At 39.2% G+C, this 23,167-nt stretch overlaps 1 protein-coding gene across 2 annotated transcripts in view; it reads right to left on the reverse strand.

Moving 5' to 3' along the window:
- LOC308084593 (uromodulin-like) overlaps positions 1-23,167 on the reverse strand; it is a 53,966-nt gene that overhangs the window by 4,557 nt on the left and 26,242 nt on the right. Inside the window, exons 8-9 of one of the 2 annotated variants that reach the window (XM_080427321.1) lie at positions 14,342-14,417; positions 13,972-14,232 (exon numbers count right to left, since the gene is read on the reverse strand). The exons of the other annotated variant lie outside the window; for it this stretch is intronic. Of the exons in view, the coding sequence (XP_080283447.1) occupies positions 14,213-14,232; positions 14,342-14,417 (96 nt within the window). The 3' untranslated portion in view covers positions 13,972-14,212. Of the gene's footprint in view, positions 1-13,971; positions 14,233-14,341; positions 14,418-23,167 lie in introns of those variants that run through there. 2 annotated transcript variants of the gene reach the window in all.

The raw sequence follows: 23,167 nt of genomic DNA on the forward strand, positions 1-23,167 counted from the left end.
CTTTACAGTTTTCCTTCGCCATGTCTGTAGGTCCCTGGAGACCCCAGGGTCTCCAGGGACCCCTAAGGGGGGGGGGGGGGGGCGGACCCTCTGGGTTTTTTTTTTTATCCCATGATTTTGTACCCCCAAACGATATTTTCTTTTGGGGGGGGGGGTACTAGACGTTCTTGTCTACTTCTAGTTTTATACATTTGAAAAGTGCCATGAGTGCCATGTTTTAATTTTCTTGATAGTCAGTGTGCCTTGTCAACATTAAGCTTAATTATGACACCACATCAAAATGTAATATTTCCAACTGATTTTGATTGTCCATATCCTACTGACGTAACAACCTTTTTTTCTTCTTCTTTATCAGGATGTAATGATCATCAGAGCAATAACCCAACTATCTCCCAGACTCCCTCCCCAGTCAGTGTTAGGCGTTTGAATGAATGTAGAATGATATGCGGGATGTAATGTGAGGGGACTTAATTTAACTGACTAAACCCCTTTTTTGAATATTTAATTTTAAAATAAAAAAACCTCTCTTACACACTTATGCCAGGGTGCCAGTGATCACCCTCCCCTGTGCCAATGTTGGCACCCGTGCCTAAGGTTGCCTACCCCTGCCATATAGGAACACAGTGGTTCATAATGCCGTTGCAGTATGCATTGGTTTACCTTCATCGGGTGTTGCAGTCGTTGAAGGTGTTGTAGTAGGTGTTGTAGTAGGTGTTGTAGTGGGTGTTGTAGTGGGTGTTGTAGTAGTCGTTCCTGTAGAAAGTGGAAAACAACACTCAGACCAAAAAAACCACTAATATGATGTGAAATACTAAAATATGACTGCTGTGCTGCCTCTGGGCGACTGAAATTCTCCCACAGGACCAATAAAGTATAAATGCTACCTTTTACAGTTTTTATCAGTGGAACACTAAATGAAAATGTGCTTAATAACTGGTTGAAAGGTATGCAATATTTTAAAGTACACTCTTCTATCATAAATTAGTGTTTAGTGTTCTATTTACATTATTTATTTATTATTATTTTTAAATAAAACATACACAAAACATTTTACTATAGGGTAGTATACTTTTTCAAGTACATTTACGTCATACTTGATTTCAATATATTGTAAATGCAATTGTTGTTGTTGTTCCCCCCCCCCCCCCCCCCTGTAATTGAGGTCATAAAACAAAGCAGAAAAAACGAGAATAAAAATAAAAATGAAAATGAATGTCATGAAACCTTTAAGTATATTTTGATGCCAATACTTTTGCACTTTTACTCGAGTACATTTTTAATACCAAACTTTTACTTAAGTAAACATGTGTTTACCTGGCTGACAGATAACACCAGCATCTTCAGGGTGAGTACAATCGTGGGCTCCCAAACCTCTATTTGGGCACTGTGCAAGCCTTGATTCACGTCCTGTGCATTGGACATCATCCAACCAGATGGGACCACTACCCTGACCAAAATGTGCAGTGACTGTTGCTGACTGTGCCCTGCCACATCCTAACTGTCTACACACCACCTGGGCATTATCCATGTCCCAGGCATCATCACACACTGTCCCCCACTGTCCACGGAAGTAGATCTCCACTCTGCCGGCACAGCTGTTCCCTCCGTTTACCAGTCGAATGTTCCCCTCTGATGATCGAATATCAGCGGCTGGTGGAAGGATGACACTGGTCTGTGTTCCTGGAAGAGATGTGGTCGGAGGTGTTGTAAATGTCATGGAGTTTACTGTAAAGTTATAATAATCAATACTGAAATTACAGTTGCACTGGTAAGTTGTACTATTTAGAATTTGACTTTACAAGTCAAATTCTACATGGTATATCCTATAATAGTTTGTTTTTTTACAACTTAATTATAATTCTGTAAGTATAAAAAGAGTTGTTCCATTTTAACACACTTGAAGTATATACTCTATTATGTTTAGTCTGGCTGAAAGTACACTGCAATCGTACAATGTGCTGTATTATACTAACATTTAGTATACTTTAGGATGTAATTTTCCCACCAGGGTAGCATGATAAATAATATTCATATAAAAAGAAAAGAAAACAAAGAAAACAAAAGAACAAAAAAGCAGGTGTAGAAGCCATGCATCACGATAAGGTCTCTGATATACACTGTAGTAGTCATACCAACCAGGACTCTGTACTATTATTAATGTTAAACATCATATCTATCCCAATAAGAGGACGTTAGGCTGCTTACCTGTGATGTTTCCAGTGACATTCTGTATGAACAGAACCAACAGAACAGCTGACAGTCTCACCATGGTCCACATCCTGGAGATCTGACTCAAACCTGTTGAAAATGTCTTAAAACAAAGTATATTTAAACATCACTGGTTCATTGCAAATATAGCAAATTGTCTTTTCAATATATACAGAAATCACCAATTAAAACATTAGGGCCAGAACATACAAAATTCCATTAATAGTCTGGTGCCAATCAAAAATAATGTCTTATTCTCTTACCTTGCAGACGTTGTGTTTGAAGATACAACCTGGAGCTGATAATTTATTTGCTTATATTGACTTTGTTAGGGCCATATGACTATCAGGAAAATGGAAATGGTAAATTCATATGATGGCAAAGGTTACTCACAGTATAATAATCACCAACAACACACAAAGCACAATGTTCTTCACAGAAAGCAGGATAGACTCAATAATAAAAGACAATAAAATAGATTGTTAATCAGTTACTTATTGATTGAAATCAAAGCCAGCAAATACATTATTCACTAACAAAACGTATAAACGTATTTCACAACAATACATCCCGGGGTAATTTTTTTTTACGGTACCACAGATTATTGAAGGCGAGTATAGATGGGTTTCCCGTTGGTAAACATGAGAGGATGATGCGCGCGCAGTGGAGGGAAGAGCCTGTAGAGGGCGCTATTACCCGCAGCAGCTCTGGCCATTGCACATTGATAAAATAAATGGTCTTCACCGGGTTTAATGAAAGTAGATTAAATGATGCAGTTTGTAATATCTTCTTTACTCAATAAAAATGATTTGTCGGAAGTTGGATCTGTCTGTATATAATAGCAGCATTATGCCTATTATGCCTATAATAGCAGCATTATGCCTATCTAAATCCCGAAAATAACAATAGAGTGAATGGCACTTCCGGGTCGTTCTACCTCCCGCATGCGCAGATCGCACACTCTGCTCTGTGATGACGTCGCGCGGAAACCCATCTATACCTTTGATGACAATCAATGACAGTCTCAATGACAGTCTTCAACAGTTTGCCCTTCCAAGTACAAGTGTAGGCCATTGATGTAACATATTCACCAATGGGTGTGCTGGAATGGGGAGTGCCATCTGAACGAGGTGATAAACAGCCCAATTGCAACAGAAGATAAGATAGCTACAATCCTGTTAATTTAAAACTGTAAAATTGAAATCTGTAAGAAATGTTAAACTAACATTGAGGATGTTTCTGTCTACTGACCACATACATGACAACATGAAGCTGATTAAGGCTCAAGAACAATCATGGTTTTAACGATTCAAGAAAAGCAATCGATTGTTTTTTAGTCTGTTCTTGTTTAAAACATTAGTTTTAAACACACACAGAGTGAGTGAGTGAGTGAGTGAGTGAGTGAGTGAGTGAGTGAGTGAGTGAGTGAGTGAAACAACTTGAGTACAGATGAGTGTTCCTGATGCTGTAAGTGTATTTTTGTGAAACTTGGTGGAAATGGTCAATAAACAGTCTGCCCCAAAGTGATGAAGTGAACTCTAAAAGTCAAGATCAAAATCAAGAACAGATGGGTGGATTTTGGTGAAACTTGGTGGGAATGATCAGTAGACTGTCCCAAAGAGATGATTGACTTCTGGGTCAAAACGTTTTTTTCATTTATTTTATTCTCTGAATTTCTTTTTAAAAGATAAATGAAAAAAGTTATTGAAAAATGTACTCTTCACATATTAGAAGGACAATATCAGTCACCAGAACCAAGGATTTGTGTTTTCAATGAATCTAACATGGTTCAAATGGAGTTTGATATAGGGTTTGTATAGGAAGGGGGCGTGTCTGATAAAATAAAATATCTAAATACTGAAACAAGCAACTTAAAAACTGTCCGGGGTGCTCACAAAAGCCAGAGTAGACGTGACCCAAACATGTTTGAAAGTGAAATATCCCTTTAAAATGTTTATGTGCCCAACAGAGTTTGTTCTGATGAGGGCTAGGTGGATACTGGACATAATAAAACCAAATATTTCAATAATACAGATTTATTTTCAAAAAGGTTGAAACAATTATGTAAATTATAATTAAAAACATGTAATAACAAAACATACAAAACAATACACTTAGAGGCTTTCTAGCAAGCAAACAGTCTAGAGATAAACAGACTGGGTTTAGGGCAGAGCTCCACCAGCAGCATTGTGCCCATGTTCACTGTGTCATGCCTGAGACCAGACTGACTCAAATAATCAAATGTATGTATGTATGTAAGTATGTATTTACCTATTTCGTTCATTCATTCATTCATTCATTCATTCATTCATTCATTCCCAATCATCATGCATTTTCTATGGAAGCAGGCAGATCATTGAGAGCAGGGAGTCACAAAAAGTTAAGCTCAACTCGCAGCCAATTCTGCATTGAGTGACACTTGACATCACTGGAGATGGCTCTACTACAGATGAACCAAAGTTTAAACAGACTAGATCAAAGGTTCATCCCAGATAACCTATCTTTAAGAAGGACCTTATATAGCCCCAAATAATCGTTTGTATGTTTTAAGTTTATTATTTTAGGAGTCAGTTTGAGGGATAAAGATGAGAGATGTGAAGATCTATTGTGTCATGTCCCCCTGACTGACAAGGCCGGGTGCACTGACCTGTACCAGACAATAGGCTACTGTGAGGTATTTAACTTCCTTTTAGGTGATATTGTGAAGGGTTAGACAATGTTACAGCGGATCTGGCACAGCGCTCAGGTCATGGACCTGGTGAGACGAAGGAGGAGCCCGGCCAGGAGGCCACCCACAGAGCCTAGTCCCTCCACGTGCCAGAGCCTCCCCGTGTTCAGGCAGAGTAGTTCCGGAGAAGCGGACTGAGTGGCCCTGTCTTTCCCTATAGGATTGACCGTTTGTAGCTACCTGGGATGTAAGTTGGGGCTTGATCAACCCCGGCTGGGTCACCTGGGCGAGGGTGTATGTTGCGAGACCCGAAACACCCTATGACCCCAGGCTACAACACTGATGATACATCCCAGGTGCATCCATGTGATGTATTCTTTATAGTTGGACACATCAAGGCTAGTTTGTTGGAGATTAGACAATAAGGTGTTGTTGGGTAAACTAAACGTATAATTATTGGACATACATAGTTGAACATAGTTTGCCAACCAGATGAGATAATAACTATCTCTACATGTTGAATACCTACGTCTGAAATAGTCCTGTAGCAAGTCCTCAAAAAAGCCCTTAGTTTTTGAGATACCCCCACCCGAGTTAGAACAAAACACAACCATGTTTTTTCTTATCTTTAGGGTCTCACATTAATGAAATGGATTGTTGTGACATTTTATTTTGGGGCAAAATTAGTTTTTTGGGCTATTCTTTAGAACTACCCCAATCTCTAAAAAAGGCAAATCCGAATAGGGCAAAGGTGACCAAAAATGCTATAACTTGAGAATGCTCACTCTTATCTTCATCAAATTTGCTGAGGTATGAACCAGGTGTCTACCCTACATCACCAAAGAGTCAGAATGTAATTTACATAAAGAAATACTGAAATATAGTCCTTTAAACATACCTTTAGTTTAGGCGGAAATTGTACTTTTGTAGTGAGGACTCCTCTACTTTCCCTCATTTAGAAAAAAAACATACATTTATGTCAAATAAGCTGTTACTGCATATCCTAAGATGCTATTAAACAATAAACAGTGGTTGTGTGGAGAGATCTAGTACAGTTTTATTGCAAATGAGACTTCTTTAGACATACCCCTTCTCTGGAAATAAAACATTATAGGTGGGTGCAAATATGGTTTGACCCAAAAATAATTAGAACAATAGGTTTCTCAATGGTTTATTGTAGTATCAGGTGTACTTAATAACATATCAAAAGTTTACCAAAATCTGATCATTAGAAATGTCAAATTTCCAAGATGGCCGCCACCAGTTCCTTAAAAGCCCATTACTCCTTCATTATTTACCCTACACAAGTAATTTTGGTGCCTAACCCCATGTTTTGGTGATCTAGGAATCCAATTAGCATATATAAATTATAGTCAAGTGATTTTAAGTACAATCATATATTAAAGCAATTGGTTATAATCATATTTAACAATGTAATTCGACATTTCTCCCTTTTCTACATGCCAGAATGCCCAGGATTGGTGAATTCATCAACAGTAGATATATTAATGTAATTCACATTCTGTTGAAGCTTTCAAGATTTATTTTGATACGAATAAGGAATAAATTAATTATTACTGGGTGGTACTGTGACATTTGTAAAAACATGGCTGCCAATGTGATAGACTGGCTATAAAGAATACATCACATGGATGCACCTGGGATGTATCATCAGTGTTGTAGCCTGGGGTCATAGGGTGTTTCGGATCTCGCAACATACACCCTCGCCCAGGTGACCCAGCCGGGGTTGATCAAGCCCCAACTTACATCCCAGGTAGCTACCCACGGTCAGTCCTATAGGGAAAGACAGGGCCGCTCAGTCCGCTTCTCCGGAAGTACTCTGCCTGAACACGGGGAGGCTCTGGCATGTGGAGGGACTAGGCTCTGTGGGTTGTCTCCTGGCCGGGCTCCTCCTTCGTCTCACCAGGTCCAGGACCTGAGCGCTGCGCCAGATCCGGTGCACCGCCCCGATCCAAACATTTCCTTCTGGCGTGATGGTTCCTTGGGTCGATACCACTAGATTGGGCCATCTAATGGTATTAGCTCCACTTGCGGTTTGCTGGAATGGCCCTCCTAAAGGCCTCACCGTGGGTTTCTTCCTCACGGAAGACACAGCCTGGGGCGCTAACCCATACTGCTCCCGGTATATAATACAAATCTATACAATGGTTAGCTTGATGTGCAACATTGTTTTCTCACTCAACAGTAAACAAACCAACATACAGTATAAGTGTATACAGGGTATCTGCACATTTCTAAAGTTACAATTGAATTACTCTTAAGACTCAATATTCTCTCAAATATTAGGTAAGAAAGAGGCAAACATTGTGAAAATAGCCGATGTACAAGCTCACAACGCTACACTAAAAAAAAGGCAGGGGTGGTGGAGGAGTGTGACGTGGATAAGGTGCAGATGTGCTTGTCACAAACATCTCCTTATTCCTGAGACTAAGAGGAGAGGAGAGGGGAGAGGATGCTCTGAGCCATAATGATAAGTCACTGGGGGGAATATTAATGGTCAGCCACCACCGACTCTCCTGTGAGCCAGTCCGACATACACCCTTGTGTGCCTGACACACAGTCATGCACCACCACGTGGAGGTCTTACAACCACCACTAAAGGGGGGGGGCCGACCCTCCTCACGAACGCCTATGCCCACTCACGAGTGCCTATCTCGGGCATAGGAGCCAGCCAGACCCGCCAGGAGGTCCATTTGGGGCCAGCATACATACATATGTATATGACACAGTCTTGCAACATGTGGAGGTCTTACAACCACCACCACTGGGGACTGTCCTCACTACCTATGCTAACTCAAGAGAGCCTATCTCGGGAGTGCCTATCTCGGGAGCCAGCGTGGAGGTCCACTTGGGACCAGTGGGACTATCCAGTGAGCCAGGCGACATAGGGACACTTCTCTCAGCCTCACGCATTAGCTAAATTCCAATACCTTAATTTCTGCCTCCTCCTCACTCCGTCCTCCAGCGTGCCGTGACTTAGAAATTGTTTGTATCCCAAATGCTAATTTGCTTTTGGAGGAGCTGAGAACGAGGAGAGCGCAGGCTCCCTAAGCCACTTGGAGTGAGATCTGGCAAAGATACAAGTTTATCTTTCATGCATCGTTTGCAAAACTGTCTTCGTTGAAATGGTGAATCATTTCTGTTGGAGGTTTTGCACGTCGGACATGGGGGACAGGAGAAGCTCAGGGTCTCCTTGGCTCCTAACTTTGCTCTTCTGCGCTCCAAGTGCCCAGGGAGCAATCCAGTGACCCCCATACTCCCCTCTACCCACCTGAGGGGAACCCTAGGCCCACTAAACTCTAGACCAGACCCACCCCCCATACTCCCCTCTGTCTAGGCACCCAGTAGATACTCGGTTCTGACAGCTCTACACTAACCTCCATAACCACCCCCACCCCTCTTTGCACACTCACACTGATTGCCTTCATAATGTGTTAAAACATCTATTTAATGTTTTTCAAGATGACACTGCGCTTGTCCACGAGAAAAATAAATATTCTCGTGTATGTAGGGGAGGAGTTATGCAGTTGGGTAGGTAAGGGGAGGGGTGCAGAGAGATTGGTTCATAATGCAAGAATTTTTTTTGGGGTGGGGTGTATAGTCAATCATCTATCAACTGACAATATTCTCTGCCACCACCTTCTGAATTACTGCAAATTGTGACTATCAGTTTTGTTGTGTTTTGAGGATATATAATATCTTGAAGCCTTGTTCCAGTAAAAAAGAAATATAAGTAGTTGGAGATTTATTATATAATTAGTTAAGCGGTGACCATTTCAGAGTGTTTTAATAGAGTCACAAAATATTGGATTTCACAATGATCTAATTGTATCTCTGCAATTTGGTCCAGTGGATGGATTCCCAGGCCCCCAAAACATGGGATTAGACACACAACGTACTTGTCTAGGATACATAATGAAGGAATTAAGCTATTTTAATGTTTTTTTGGCCATCTTGGAAACCATCTTGAAAATAACACCTTAAAAGTGGTCAAACTTTGGTAAACTTTTACACCTAATACTACAAAAAGTATTGGAATAACACTTTACTTTTTGTACTTTATATACACCAAATAAAAGTCCAAATCAAATTAAAAGTCAAATTCCTTCTCAGTTGGCATTGTTTAACCCTCCCTGAATATCTATTCTTGTGATTTTGGGGCAACATTTCAGGCAATGTTGAGGCAATTATGTATGTGAGCAAAGTACAGCACCATATTCAATCACACTCACACATGATTGCTGTGTGTGTTTCATAGTTTCATGTTTCATAGTGTGGAGAATTGCAGGCCTCAATACAGAGAAGCATTACACAAATGGAATACTGTGATTAGGGGTATGTCTAAAGAAGTCTCATTTGCAATAAAACTGTACTAGATCTCTCCATACAACCACTGGTTATTGTTTAATAGCATCTTAGGCTATGCAGTAACAGCTTATTTGACATAAATGTATGTTTCTTTTCTAAATGAGGGAAAGTAGAGGAGTCCTCACTACAAAAGTACAATTTCCGCCTAAACTAAAGGTATGTTTAAAGGACTATATTTCAGTATTTCTTTATGTAAATTACATTCTGACTCTTTGGTGATGTAGGGTAGACACCTGGTTCATACCTCAGCAAATTTGATGAAGATAAGAGTGAGCATTCTCAAGTTATAGCATTTTTGGTCACCTTTGCCCTATTCGGATTTGCCTTTTTTAGAGATTGGGGTAGTTCTAAAGAATAGCCCAAAAACCTAATTTTGCCCCAAAATAAAATTTCACAACAATCCATTTCATTAATGGGAGACCCTAAAGATAAGAAAAAACATGGTTGTGTTTTGTTCTAACTCGGGTGGGGGTATCTCAAAATCTGAGGGCCTCTGCTACAGGACTAAAACATAACATCTTTGTCTAAGCTGAATAAAACTTTGCTGTCTATGTAATCAATATACTGGTTCCTGCATACATGTTGAATAAAGAGGTGTCTGCTGAAGCTCCGGGTACTTTGAGTTGTCTTTAGATTTAGTTAAAGCAACAATCTGGGACTCATTTTAATTCATCAAATATTATTTTAACCAATCTGTATGGTTGTTACGGCCAGCCGTATTTACTTGCTGTCCGGCAGAAACCAGCTAACTCCATTTTGGGCCATTGAAGCATTAAAAAGCGCTTCTGACAAAACCAGCTAACTCCATTGGATCCTCAAACTTTCTGCTAAATCAGCTAACTCCACCGGAGTTAGCTGGTTTTGCTGCCTCCAGGCTCCACCCCCTTTTGACCTCCAACCTCATTGTGAGCTTGGAGGTCCATTCAGCTGTTCTTATCAATGATGAACAAAACCTCCTAACTCCACTTTTTTTCATTTCCTGAAAAATGAACATTTTGGAGTTAGCTGGTCACGGGGGAGTGACAGTCGGCTCTCGGCTGGTCCACACGAGGGGAATTGATCAGCCCCATGGATTGGTCGCTTCCCTCCGTATCCATGACAACAACGGGTTGTGAAGCCGCAGCTCGACACTATAAAGATCAGTCTGAAACTGACTGCCGTCGGGGCAACGGCACTCGATTCCTCCTTCACACAAACAACCAACCTCTAATCCCAACCAGTGACATTATTCGATTCATAACGAGTTAAAAGTGTTAAGTGGTTAAAACAACATTTTAATTATTTTTGAAGTTGTTAAAATGGTAAAGTACAGTATGTTACAAATCTGCAGTGGTTGTCTACCTACTCTTTCAATGAGTAATGTCAACCCTGGTGTCGGGTAGGATACCTAACTGGTTGGCAGTTTTGCTGATAGATGTTAGGTTCATTGTTTAACTGGTATCCTATAGTTTCAATATACAGATTATTAAAATTTTGATAATTTTCAGAGTAGATAAATAAACTGTTGGAGTATATGGCATGGGTGTTGTTGGACTGAAAGACAGAGGTTAAAAGAATGGTCAGTCCAGTGAATCATCTAGTCAGCTGGACACACAGTACCAGTATCCACCTAAAAAAATACATCAAGTTAATACAATAAAAAACACAATGCATGGCTTTTCATGATAACTCCTGTAATTATAAAAAAAAAAAAAAAATGTAATAGAAATTTTAGAATGCCATTTCCATATACTTGTATTTGGACCATAGAGTGTTAGCTTCACAGCAGGGGTCTTGTCACAACTCCTGTTGGTGTCATTCAACAACTGTTAATGTCTATTTCCACACTATTCTCTTTCTAGCTGGTTCAGCAATAAAACATACATGGATGTTCTTAACTTCACCAGTCAGCATTACTGTATATTGTACTGTTAGTATAGCAAATGTCCTTGCCTTTAGGATAACATCTCTGGGTATAAGAGGTGTCAAAGATGACACCTCAAGGAGGATTCTGCCCCGACGGGCTGCCAGCGTGATGCTATATGATCTGTAATGCTGTTCTTCTGCTCAGATATTCTTCAATACATTGTCAACACTTCACCCTGTCTGGATATTAATATTTTCCATAATAATATATATTATTATTTTTAATTCAACCACAAATAAGTTTAGAACTAACTATAATATACTTTGGCCAACAGCATCATTGTGATAGGCACCTCAATTGAACTATAACTAGTTCTAGGGCTAGGCAATGCAACTGCCCAGATCAGGGCCATGTACATTATTTTGACATTGAAATGAACAGACCATTAAGGTGCTTGAAGGTACTGACTGACTTTGTACTTGACAAAACACTCTGCTACCATCTAGTGGAAACTGGGGTGACTACAGTTGCTTAAAGGGTTAGTTCAGATTTTTGGACTTAAAGCTGTAGGAAATACTTGCCATTGATGTATTAATTGATTGCCCGAGTCCCGTGGTACAGAGTTCTGGTCCGGTTCTGATGAATATTAAGTAGTTCCGGTGATTTGGTGGGGACCACACATTAAAAAAAAATTAATAAAAAAAAATTGTATTGTTGACCTATTTCTACCATGTAGCTCAGGTTTCGTTCAAATTTGACCCCTCCGTCACATGGTACTATTTTTTGTGTCCAGAATCACTGCGCTGCTGCAGCATACTCTCTCTCTCTCTCTCTCTCTCTCTCTCTCTCTCTCTCTCTCTCTCTCTCTCTCTCTCTCTCTCTCTCTCACAAGGTGCACTGTCAGTGTTGCCAGATTGCGAGATAAATAAGCAGCCAGGTCTATGAAAACAAGCCCAAAACAAGCGACTAATAGGCCACATGACCTATATACATATATATATATATATATATATATATATATATATATATATATATATATATAACCTGCGCTATATAGTAGAAATAGGTCAACAATACAAATGACGCTAGTTTGTTTGATGAATTTATTTTTTATGAGTGGCCCCAACAAATCACCGGAACTACTTAATATTCATCAGAACCGGACCAGAACTCTGACCACGGGACTCGGGCAATCAATTAATACCTTTGCAACCAATGCATTAATGGCAAGTATTTCCTACGGCTTCAAGTCCAAAAATCTGAACTAACCCTTTAACAGACCAATCTCCCATTAACCACTTAAACCCTGCTTATTTCACCGGGGTCGTGGTCTGCTTCTTTTTGCCTCTAGTCTTGACCAAATCTATTTGCTGAAAATAGCTGATCAAGGTCATAACGCGTAGGGTTGTGAGGCGTTTTGACCCTGTAAATCAGCTATTTTTGCCAAATGTTATGTATTACGGTATGTATAGTACTGTATGTTATGTATTGTGTATAGTATGTTACGTTATGTATTGTGAATAATCTACTGTTGTGAGGATTCATGTATGTTTAAATAGAAGTGCTTGTCAGTATCACCTTGTGATAGCACTTTTATAAACATTGAGGCTACATACATGTTATTGTTTGTATTATATGTATGAATATACTTCACCATTGATCATTCACATATTTCCATAATTACTGAATATCTGTAGCCTATAATGTTTTATTTGTGACTTGAACCTTGAAGAAGCAGACACAGATTTAACTAAGCACCAAGAAAAACTCAATATCAGCAAGATGGCCATAGGAACCTCCAAAAATCTAATAAAGTTACCTGATTCTGAAAAATACTCAAAGGTCAGCAAAGAGGGTCAGCAGTTGGGAATTTGTTATTAAGGCATTGAATGACCTGAAACCACTTTTAGAAAAAAATTCGTAGCCCTGTTGGACTTTTATTGGCCAATAAATGGTTAATTATGCAAATTATGCTAATTGCTCAATACTCAGCTCTTAGCAACAAAGTTGAATATCATACACTAGGCCTATAGATTACATTACATTTCAATAATACAAGTTTCATGAATGTATGTATATATTGTACAATACAATATTTTGGACCAAATACAAAAAAGAAAACATACCACATTTCCCACTTCAGCCAAAAAAGGCCATTTGGCTGCCGGACTATAGAGCCTTTCTATTAACATTTAGGGTACATATGCATTTTTATATCGGTATAAATGTCAAATGTCTTTCTTCATGAAAAGATTTTTGACGTCCACCAATAATCACACAGCACCTGGAACCCATCATACACACGCAAGCACACACGCACGCACGCACGCACGCACACACACACACACACACACACACACACACACACACACACACACACACACACACACACACACACACACACACACACACACACACACACACACACACACACACACACACACACCACCAATCACACAACACCTGGAACCCATACACACAAACTTCACCAATCACAAAACCCACTTACAACTCAGTCACAATCAGAGAAGACACAATACAACACATAGAGACACTCCACATAGAAATAAAATAAATAAGACCTCAAGGTCGTAACAGTATAAATGTGTCAAATGTCTTTCTTCATGATATAGACTTTGTGGTTAAAGAGATAACTAAAGACAATTTAAAACAGTTGAATTTTGGAGTTGAATAAACAGGTGCAGATATGACCATGCATTTTACTTTATTAGATTTTTTCAAACAGTGTCCATATGGTTTATTGAATTCAGAGTACAAACGTAAAAGTACAAAGAATACGTTATGGTTAATATTATGAATCTATTTCACCACATCATTGTGCATTTTATTTATTTATTATCTTGTTTATTGATCAGAAACATCTGTAAGAGAAATGAAAAATTGCCAGAAAAGACAAATAGTAAGTGAATATCATATAGGGGAAATTGTATCAATCATTATAAAAACATGCATATCTGGAATACCCTGTATTATCCTTTATAGACATATGAATCAAAAGACACCTGAAGTCATACTGTAATGTAAAATAATGTCAATTAACAGATGGAACATTGTGGAGGTATTAAAAGATGTCCACTGGTTCACACTGCTAGCTTGTCCCCTTCAGTTCCAAAGCAAAAAGAGAAAACACATTTAGTTCAACTGTAACGTTACTGACATGTCAGTATTTCAGATCGGATTCTTAAAATATTTTTGTTTTCAATACTCACAGGTGATTGGCCCGATGGTGATGGGTTTGAAGGGTACAGATGTGGAAACGGAGCGACGACGCCTCCCTGAGCAAACCTGTGAATGGTGAAGGAATAGCAGTAAGCACACAATCAAGCGAATAGGAATCACAACAGATCTTCAAAACCATACCCATATAAAGGTAGACTCCTCCTCCGGCTCTGAGGCGCCTGTATCTCGGCCGCCATTTTGGAGAAGGCAAGCTTGACTACTGGCCAATCACAGCGTGTCTTTTCCGGGACTTGGCAGAATCAAGTTGTATAAAAACATAACAGGATAATGTTATACAACTAGATTGTGACAAGTCCCGGAAAAGACGCTCTGTGATTGGCCAGGAGTCAGGAAGCTTGCCTTCTCCAAAATGGCAGCCGCGATACAAGTCGCTCCAATAAACTGCAGAGGCCATAGGTTTCTATATCTATATAGGCCTATTCACAGCACGTCCTGTACCACCTGCAGTGCTATTGATTTACTGTAACTGTCTGGTGTGAAACAGCAGCGTTAGGAAAGAAAGTGTGAAACTTACAGGAGAACATGAGGAGCCTCCCTGGTCACACAGGTGGAGGCTGCAGTGAAGGTAGATATCTCTGTAGTCTCCATGGAACAGGAAGAGCAGGGCCGAGAAACGAGCCTGGAGGGAAGAGCCGTTCTCATCCACTTTCACTTGACGACGGTTGGTAGAACACCTGGAAGGGTCAGATTGTACGACCATGACATCGCTATTATACCCCCCCCCTTTTAATCAAATGAGTTTATGTTCTATAATGTCATCATTTCAATCATAAACTAATATTAATAAACTAATGATGAATTTCTCTGAAAAAGTGCAAATGCAAGTCGAGCTGACACATTTTTTCAATTGAACAAGTCACCTAGATTAAGCCTAGCCACCAGTTTTAGTTTTATTTGTTTTTATCTGTATCTCTAGTGAGGGTTTATGTAATCGATGGGCAGGCTAGGAACATTGTATATAAGCATATACGTTCTTATGTGTTAAGCAACATTGAAACAATGCTGCGTTCATACTGACAGCAACAAAAGCTAAAACGACCAAGCATGGCCAGCTACACTGCTGCAGAGTCGCCGTTGAAGTATTGCTCAAGTCACACTGCAATAAATGACATGGATAGGGTTAAATAGCACAGGGAACTGGTTAAATAGCACAGCGAACTGGTTAACGTGTTCCATTGACAGAATGCAGGAGAAAAGGTGGGCAGAGTGAAGGTGAGTGGAAATGGTGAAACAAAAACTTGATTGATTGAAGCTTCACCACGTCATTGGCTGGGCAGGAGAAAAGTTGAAAACGCATCAATTGTAGCCCGTCATTCAGTTTCTGGCGTCATTTTGTTGCTTGGTGTTGCTGCGTCTTCCATTGAAAAATCAAAGCGACAAATCCTTTTTTTGCTGCCAATTTGAACGTTGCATAATGGAGCTTATTCAGACCTAGTGGTACAACTCACTGTACCATACATTGGTTTTAGCCAGGCTACTCTCACCTAATCCTCTCTTTTGTTCCTTGTTTATTGTGGAAACAAACATCTGTGGAGGCAAAAGAATGAAACATACTTGTTTTGAATGAGGAAGTGTCGCATGAGGTCATCAGAGTTGGAGGAGTGAGTGGCATAACAGTCGTCCAGAACGACCACAAACCTTGGATCTGTTTCCCTTACAGATACTCCTACATACAGGGCAGAGCCCACTGGCAGGGTGACTGAGCCTGCTGGGTAAGGCTCTGTGTAGTTGGAGTTTTGGAACAAGGACATGGAGGCGTTGGCTGGTAAACCCACACCTGAAATGGCACCTTCAAGCCTGTCAACGAAACATACAGTTACTGTAACTGTAATCTACTATTCTGCACCATGCTAACATAGCGTTGATTTTTAAAGATGTAAAGTTCTCATTATTTTCCAGTGAACACATCATTTTTTCCCCTGTGCACTGTATATAGTATTTCAGAAATATAAAATGTGCTACACTAATAAAGTTTGCCTTGACTGAACTGAACAACACAGTGATATTTATTATTCTATTGGCACCTTAACTAATGTCCATATCATGTACAGTTCACACAGTACCCATTGCTATGCTCACACATGCATGTCTAACCTCAGGATACATACAGCTATAGTATATAGATATACTACGTGTAAATATGTAGATACATTGGCGTTTTATATTGATCTGATTTCTATCTTCCCCTTGCTCCCCCTGTACATGCCCCTTCTGCTTCCCTTTCTCTTTTATGGAAACAACAAACACCAACCTGCACAAAAACAAATCTCACCAACTGCTTTACACCTGTAAACCTGTGGTGTGAGTCACTGAATGATTAAATGAATTTGGCCTAACAGCAAACCAGCCAATCACAGAGCAATCATCCCGGTCCCACCAGGCTATGGGATGTTGTTATCCTAAATTATGCTGCATGGTCAACTACATTTCTCTGGCTCTTGGTTCCTGTCAGCCTGGATGAGCTAAACTGTCAAGAAAACCTGAACATTTACTGACTGATAACGTTATGGGATAAAGCTATAAGTTAAAGCTAAGTTACGAGTGTCGCACTTTGCCTGCATCCGTTGTTTCAAATTAAAATCACAGCCATACTAGGTTTTGACCTAGACTTGTTTTCGACTGTGTGATATTTAGCATGACACAATTATGCACTGTGGATTCTATTTTGGTGCAACGTGATAGGCTACAGTAAGAATGGCCTCAATATCCATCTGCACACTATACAGTACCTTTTAATGTAGATATATTAATTAACTGTGTTCTAACTGTCATTAGCGACTTTGAAAAGTTTCTTACTCAAGGTTTGGTCTGATAGCCACATCTAGGCTGGTCTCTGTTTCCAGAGGATAGACACAGGAGAATGGAAAACTCTCAGGAAGTGGGACATCATTTGCAGGATAGATAAACAAACTGTTGGAGTAGATGGCATGGGTGTTGTTGGTCTGAAAGACAGAGGTTAACTGAATGGTCAGTTCAGTGAATCATCTAGCCAGCTGGACACAAAGCCCAAGTATCCACCACAAGATTAACCATACATACTGTATGTCAGTCTCCCTGTCTCTCAAGCTCTTTAGTAAACAAAAAATAAATGTGCGGGTTGGGATACCAATTTCTTCCAGGAGAGTGATCTCATACATATCAGCATACAGCATACAGGATAAACAAGTGAAATGGAAATGTATGGAACATTTTGTGGATTGTGGCGATGGCATCAAATATTTATTTCAGTGACCCTGGAGCTAAAGAATGGTTCAAAAGCTGTGTTCATGTTCACTCTTCCATTGGAATGAATAGACTCCAACCTTCTTCCGGTCTCCTAAAAAGGCGGTGCCCTACCTAGCCTTGCCAGGAATAAGGTGAATAACTGGACACATAACAAATCACAGGAGATGAGGAAATGACAAGACGAGACCTTGTTTTGTTGAGAAAAATATGATTCACAACCAACAAATCATGTAACAACAGCAACAAGTTATCAGACAAATCCTCACCGTCAATATGTTCCCACAGGTATCAGCCTGACGTTCCACTTGGTACCACACTGTTCCATCACGCTCTGTGAAAGATGAGCACCGCGGGTCGGCCAGGTGACCAGAGGATCCATTCAAACCAGAGGATTCCAGGCTAAATAGATTCAGACCAATTTTGATTTGACTCTGACCACAAATGAGTTCAGGATCTGGAGGGTGATGGATTAAAGAGGAGAAACATACAGTAGGAAGGTAATGGGTCAAAGACATGAAACAGAGTAAGGACAGCAAGAGCAAAATCATAATATAATTCAGTAACGATATTGTTGTCAAACTAGTTTAGAAGTATAATTACTGTTGTGAAATACTGAAATATGAAATGAAGAAGGTTAGCCTCTGTATAATGCAGAAATTATTTTATACTTTTATTAATAGCCACAAAATCTAACCTAATAGTGTTTTGTTTAGGCTTTCGAAATAAAATATTAAATACAAAAACTAGTTGAAAGGTGCCGGCATGTCATTTTAAAGTATACTATCTCTATAAAATTTCTCAAAACACATTTAAATATAGATTTGTAATTCAGTAGTGTTTATTGTATTTACATTCAAAATGTATTGATTGATAATACACAATTGAAACAATGGTAATTGTTATTTTACATTATTATGCTAATTGATTTCCAAACACACTTTTAGCTTGATATTGTTATGATCTGTCATTATGTTCTATTTTGTAGTGAAATTTCAGGACTTGAAATTTGAGGACTTTTTTTTGTGTTATCCTTTTAGCTTTAATGTCTGACTGTAACTCCTGCCGTTTTTCTGACTAATAAAGTATTCAATCAATCAATCAAACACTCTTCCCTGACACGCACCGTGACAATGTATACTGTATTTCTAAGTAATGTTTTAAAAGCTATTAAATATATTTTATTTTAAAATCGATGAAACCTTGAAATTGACATGTACTATTGTAAGGTAAATGTGGTAAGGTAAAAGTACCTTTACAACATACAGTACTTAAAACGATTAAATAAAATAGTTTCACGTGGCCATATAGGAACACGGCGGTTAGTTTAGTGGTTAGCAGTCATAATTTCAGTTACAGTATGCATTGGTTTACCTTCATCAGGTGTTGTAGTCGTTGAAGGTGTTGTAGTAGGTGGAGGTTCCGTAGTATGCCATGAAGGTTCCGTAGTATGCCATGGATCTTCAGGGCCTGTAGTATGCCATGGATCTTCAGGGCCTGTAGTATGCCATGGATCTTCAGGGCCTGTAGTATGCCATGGAGGTTCAGGGCCTGTAGTATGCCATGGATCTTCAGGGCCTGTAGTATGCCATGGATCTTCAGGGCCTGTAGTATGCCATGGATCTTCAGGGCCTGTAGTATGCCATGGATCTTCAGGGCCTGTAGTATGCCATGGAGGTTCAGGGTCTACAGTATGCCATGGAGGTTCAGGGCCTGTAGTATGCCATGGAGGTTCTGCAGTATACCATGTTGGAGTCGCTCCTGTATGAAGTGGAAAACAACACTTAGACCAAACAAACCACTAGTATGTACGTATAACAGTAGTATGATGTGAAATACTAAAATATGAAAGAAAGGGAAGCCACTACAATGCCAAAAAGACTTATTTATGAATAACCAGGGATACTGTGAGGACACTGTAACCTGGTGTTGTTGTTGTTTTTTCAGCATAGTGCAGGATAGTTTCATAGTGTTTACTAATTGTTTACTGTTGTTCTTTATTAATGGTGCTTCTTATTGTTATTTCTTGCATTGCTGTATCCGAGAGTACTTTCCTTTACTCTTTATCTGTAACTTTGTAACTCTTAACTGCTGTGCTGCCTCTAGGCAACTGAAATGCCTCCACGGGACCAATAAAGGTATATGCATCTAAAAATACTATACCTTTTACAGTTTTTATTAGGGTAGCACTAAATGAAAATGTGCTTAAAGGGATATTTCCCTTTTATACAAAAATTATCAGCCTTTTGTGAGCCCCCAGACAGTTTTTCAGTTGATTGATTCAGTATTTATATATTTTATATTCATCTTTATTGTATTACGTTTTTTTCATTTTCCAAAAGAAATATTGAAAATAAATGAAAAAATTAATTGAAAAAGCACGGTCTCCTCACGTATTAGAAGGACAATATCACCAGAAACAAGGACGGGTGTTTCCGATTAATCTAACATGGTTAAAATGGAGTTTGAAGTTACAATGGGTTTGTATAGGAAGGGGGCGTGTCTGATAAAATGAATATCAAATATCTAAATACTGAATCAAGCAACTTAAAAACTGTCCGGGGTGCTCTCAAAAGCCTGAGTAGACGATAAAATTACCCACATTTTTTTAAAAAGTGAAATATCCCTTTAATAACTGGTTGAGAAGTATGCAATATTTTAAAGTACACTTTGGGAACACACCAGCTCATAATGCAGTACATATTCATGTTTACCTCCATCACAGATAACGCCAGCATCTTCACTGTGATTACAGTCGTGGATTCCCAAACCTGGATATGGGCAATGTGCAAGCATTGATTCGCTGCCTGTGCAGCGGACCTCATCCAACCAGATGGAACCACTGCCCTGACCAAAACCTGCATTGGTTATTGCTGACTGTGCCCCACCACACCCTACCTGTCTACACACCACCCGGGCATCATTCATGTCCCAGCTATCATCACACACTGTCCCCCACCCTCCACGGAAGTAGATCTCCACTCTGCCGGCACAGTACCCTCCATTTACCAGTCGAATGTTCCCCTCATATGCTCGATTATCAGCGGCCGGTGGAAGGATGACACTGGTCTGTGTTCCTGAAAGAGATGTGGTCGGAGGTGTTGTAGATGTCATGGAGTTTACTGTACAGTTATAATAATTGTCTCTGCCAGGCCAAAGGCGTATGCTTACACCCCTGTCCGTGTGTGTGTGGCCTTCTGTGTGTCCATCTGTCTGTGAGTAGCTAATCTCCGGCACTGTTGGACCTATCGGTGTGAAACTGTGCACAGTCCCCTAGTCTCCCTAGAGGCCAGAGCAGAACACCCCAAGGTGTTCACATCGGCCTGTTAAAGCGCCACCAGCAGCCCGATTTTTGCGATTTGCGATTTAATCCTACAGATTTTTGTCCAAACATCACGCAAATAGGTACACATAAGGGGTGGCATTTCTTCCTCGGCCTAGTGGTAATGTGCGTGCAAAGTTTCACGGCAATCGCACGCTTTGTTCTTGATTTGAGGCATTTTGTTCAAAACCACTCCTGCAAACTTTGGAAGCCAATGTTATGTTAGCCAATCAGGATGGAATATGAAAAACAGATCTGTTTGGTTTAATGACTATAAAAATAATGCGTACCAATTTGCGTGATGTTTGGACTAAATCTGTAGGAGTAATAAAAATAGTTTAGCAAAAATTGGCCTCTTGGTGGCGCTATAAAAAGCCCATGTGAAACATTTGTATCAGAGATTGTTCTCCTCTGGCATCCACCTTCGGCCTGGCGGACACAATTAGAGTTGCACTGCTATGTACACCATGTATGATCAATTTTGAGAAATAAACATGAATATTGTACCAGCGAAAACAATTTACAAGTTTGTATTTACATTATATTGAAATCCCTCTAAATGTGTAGATATACTTACACTTACAGTATAGTAAAAGTAATGTATGTTAATTTCAAGTTTTTCATCAAACATTTAAAGGACAACTTTGTTTTTTTACAACCAAGGTTTATGTTTTAGCTCAGGGGTCTTCAACGTTTTCAGGCCAAGGACCCCCTAGCTGAGAGAGAGATGAAGTACGGACCCCCTCTATATTGTATACAATTGTATTTCAGATTAAACTTTTTTTGTTTACTCCAGGGGGGTCCCCACATGACAGTGAAGTGACAATTAAGGACTTTTAAGACATTTTTAATACCTGAAAAAAAGAAGAAAAAAAAGACTACATTACTGCATCAAAAGTAATCAACAAACTATAAAAACTGGTCAAAAATTTAAAATAGCCGATCTACAAGCTCACAACGCCTCGCAACGCAAAGTGTTGTGAGCTTGTAGATCGGCTATTTTCACAATATTTATCTGTGGAACCGAGTCAAACTAAATGTAATGCCTCAACTCCTCCAAGTGCTTATCAGGGTGGGGGGTCCCCAGTTCAAATATGATTATTTTAGGGGGTCCCCAGTTCAAATATGATTATACTGGGGGGTCCCCAGTTCAAATATGATTATATGATATGTATTTCTACAAAAAAAAATATCTTAGTAGAGTATATTTAAGTATTAGTGTTGTGCTCTATCATGTCATATCCTGATAGAGATATGTTGTGTACCACTCTGGTAATTTAAATAAATTCAATATTACAGAGTCTGCTAACTATTAGTGTAATATATATTTCATCACGTTTATATTCATTTCACTACTAAGTATATGCACATCATGTATTAAATTACATAATGCACTATATGTTTGTATCTTGTATCTAAATATACTTAAATTACAATTTAGCTATGGTACAAACACCTAACACAATTACATTTATTTTTTGATTACCTTTGAATAAGTATAATATGGAAAGTACAAAAAGAGTTGTTTCATTTTAACATTCTAATATACTAATTATTAGTCTGGCTGAAAGAACACTATAATGTGCTGAAGTATACAAGCATTTAGTATACTTTAGGTAAGCCTTTTTTTCACCAGAAACAATTTAAAAAGGGGAAAAAATGAAAAGGTTAGGGTTAGGGTAGAAACACACAGGTCATGAGACTGGAACCCATGCACCACAATGAGGTCTGTGTACAGTAGACTAGTAGTCATAGCAACCTCATCGAATATTAACCCATTAAGACCAAAGACCGATTCTAAAAATGTCTTCTAAATCCTAACAGTTTTTTGTCACTATATCAGTGGTTCTCAAACTTTTTCATATCAAGGACCCCCAAAATTATATGTATTTGGCCGCAGACCCCCAAAACCAAATATTAAAAATGTTCGCTTTAAAAAAATATATATATATACAAAGATATGCACACATTTTCAAGATATTAAGATATTTTCAAAATAGCAGATCTACAAGCTCACAGTGTGGCACGAAGTGACACGTTATAAGCTTGAATATCTGCTATTTTTTAAAAGCCAAAGTATAAAACAATGGTGGTTACACAGATGCTTTCCCGGTTTTAATGGGTTAAACATCAAATAATGCCAATAAGACGATGGTAGAGACAGCTTACCTGGACTGTTTATGAACAGAACCAACAGAACAGCTGACACTCTCACCGTGGTCCACATCCTGGAGATCTGACACAAACCTGT

The sequence above is a fragment of the Gymnoscopelus braueri genome, assembly GCF_963280865.1.
Source record: "Gymnoscopelus braueri genome assembly, chromosome: 4".
In the NCBI taxonomy this organism is placed as follows: Eukaryota; Metazoa; Chordata; class Actinopteri; order Myctophiformes; family Myctophidae; genus Gymnoscopelus; species Gymnoscopelus braueri.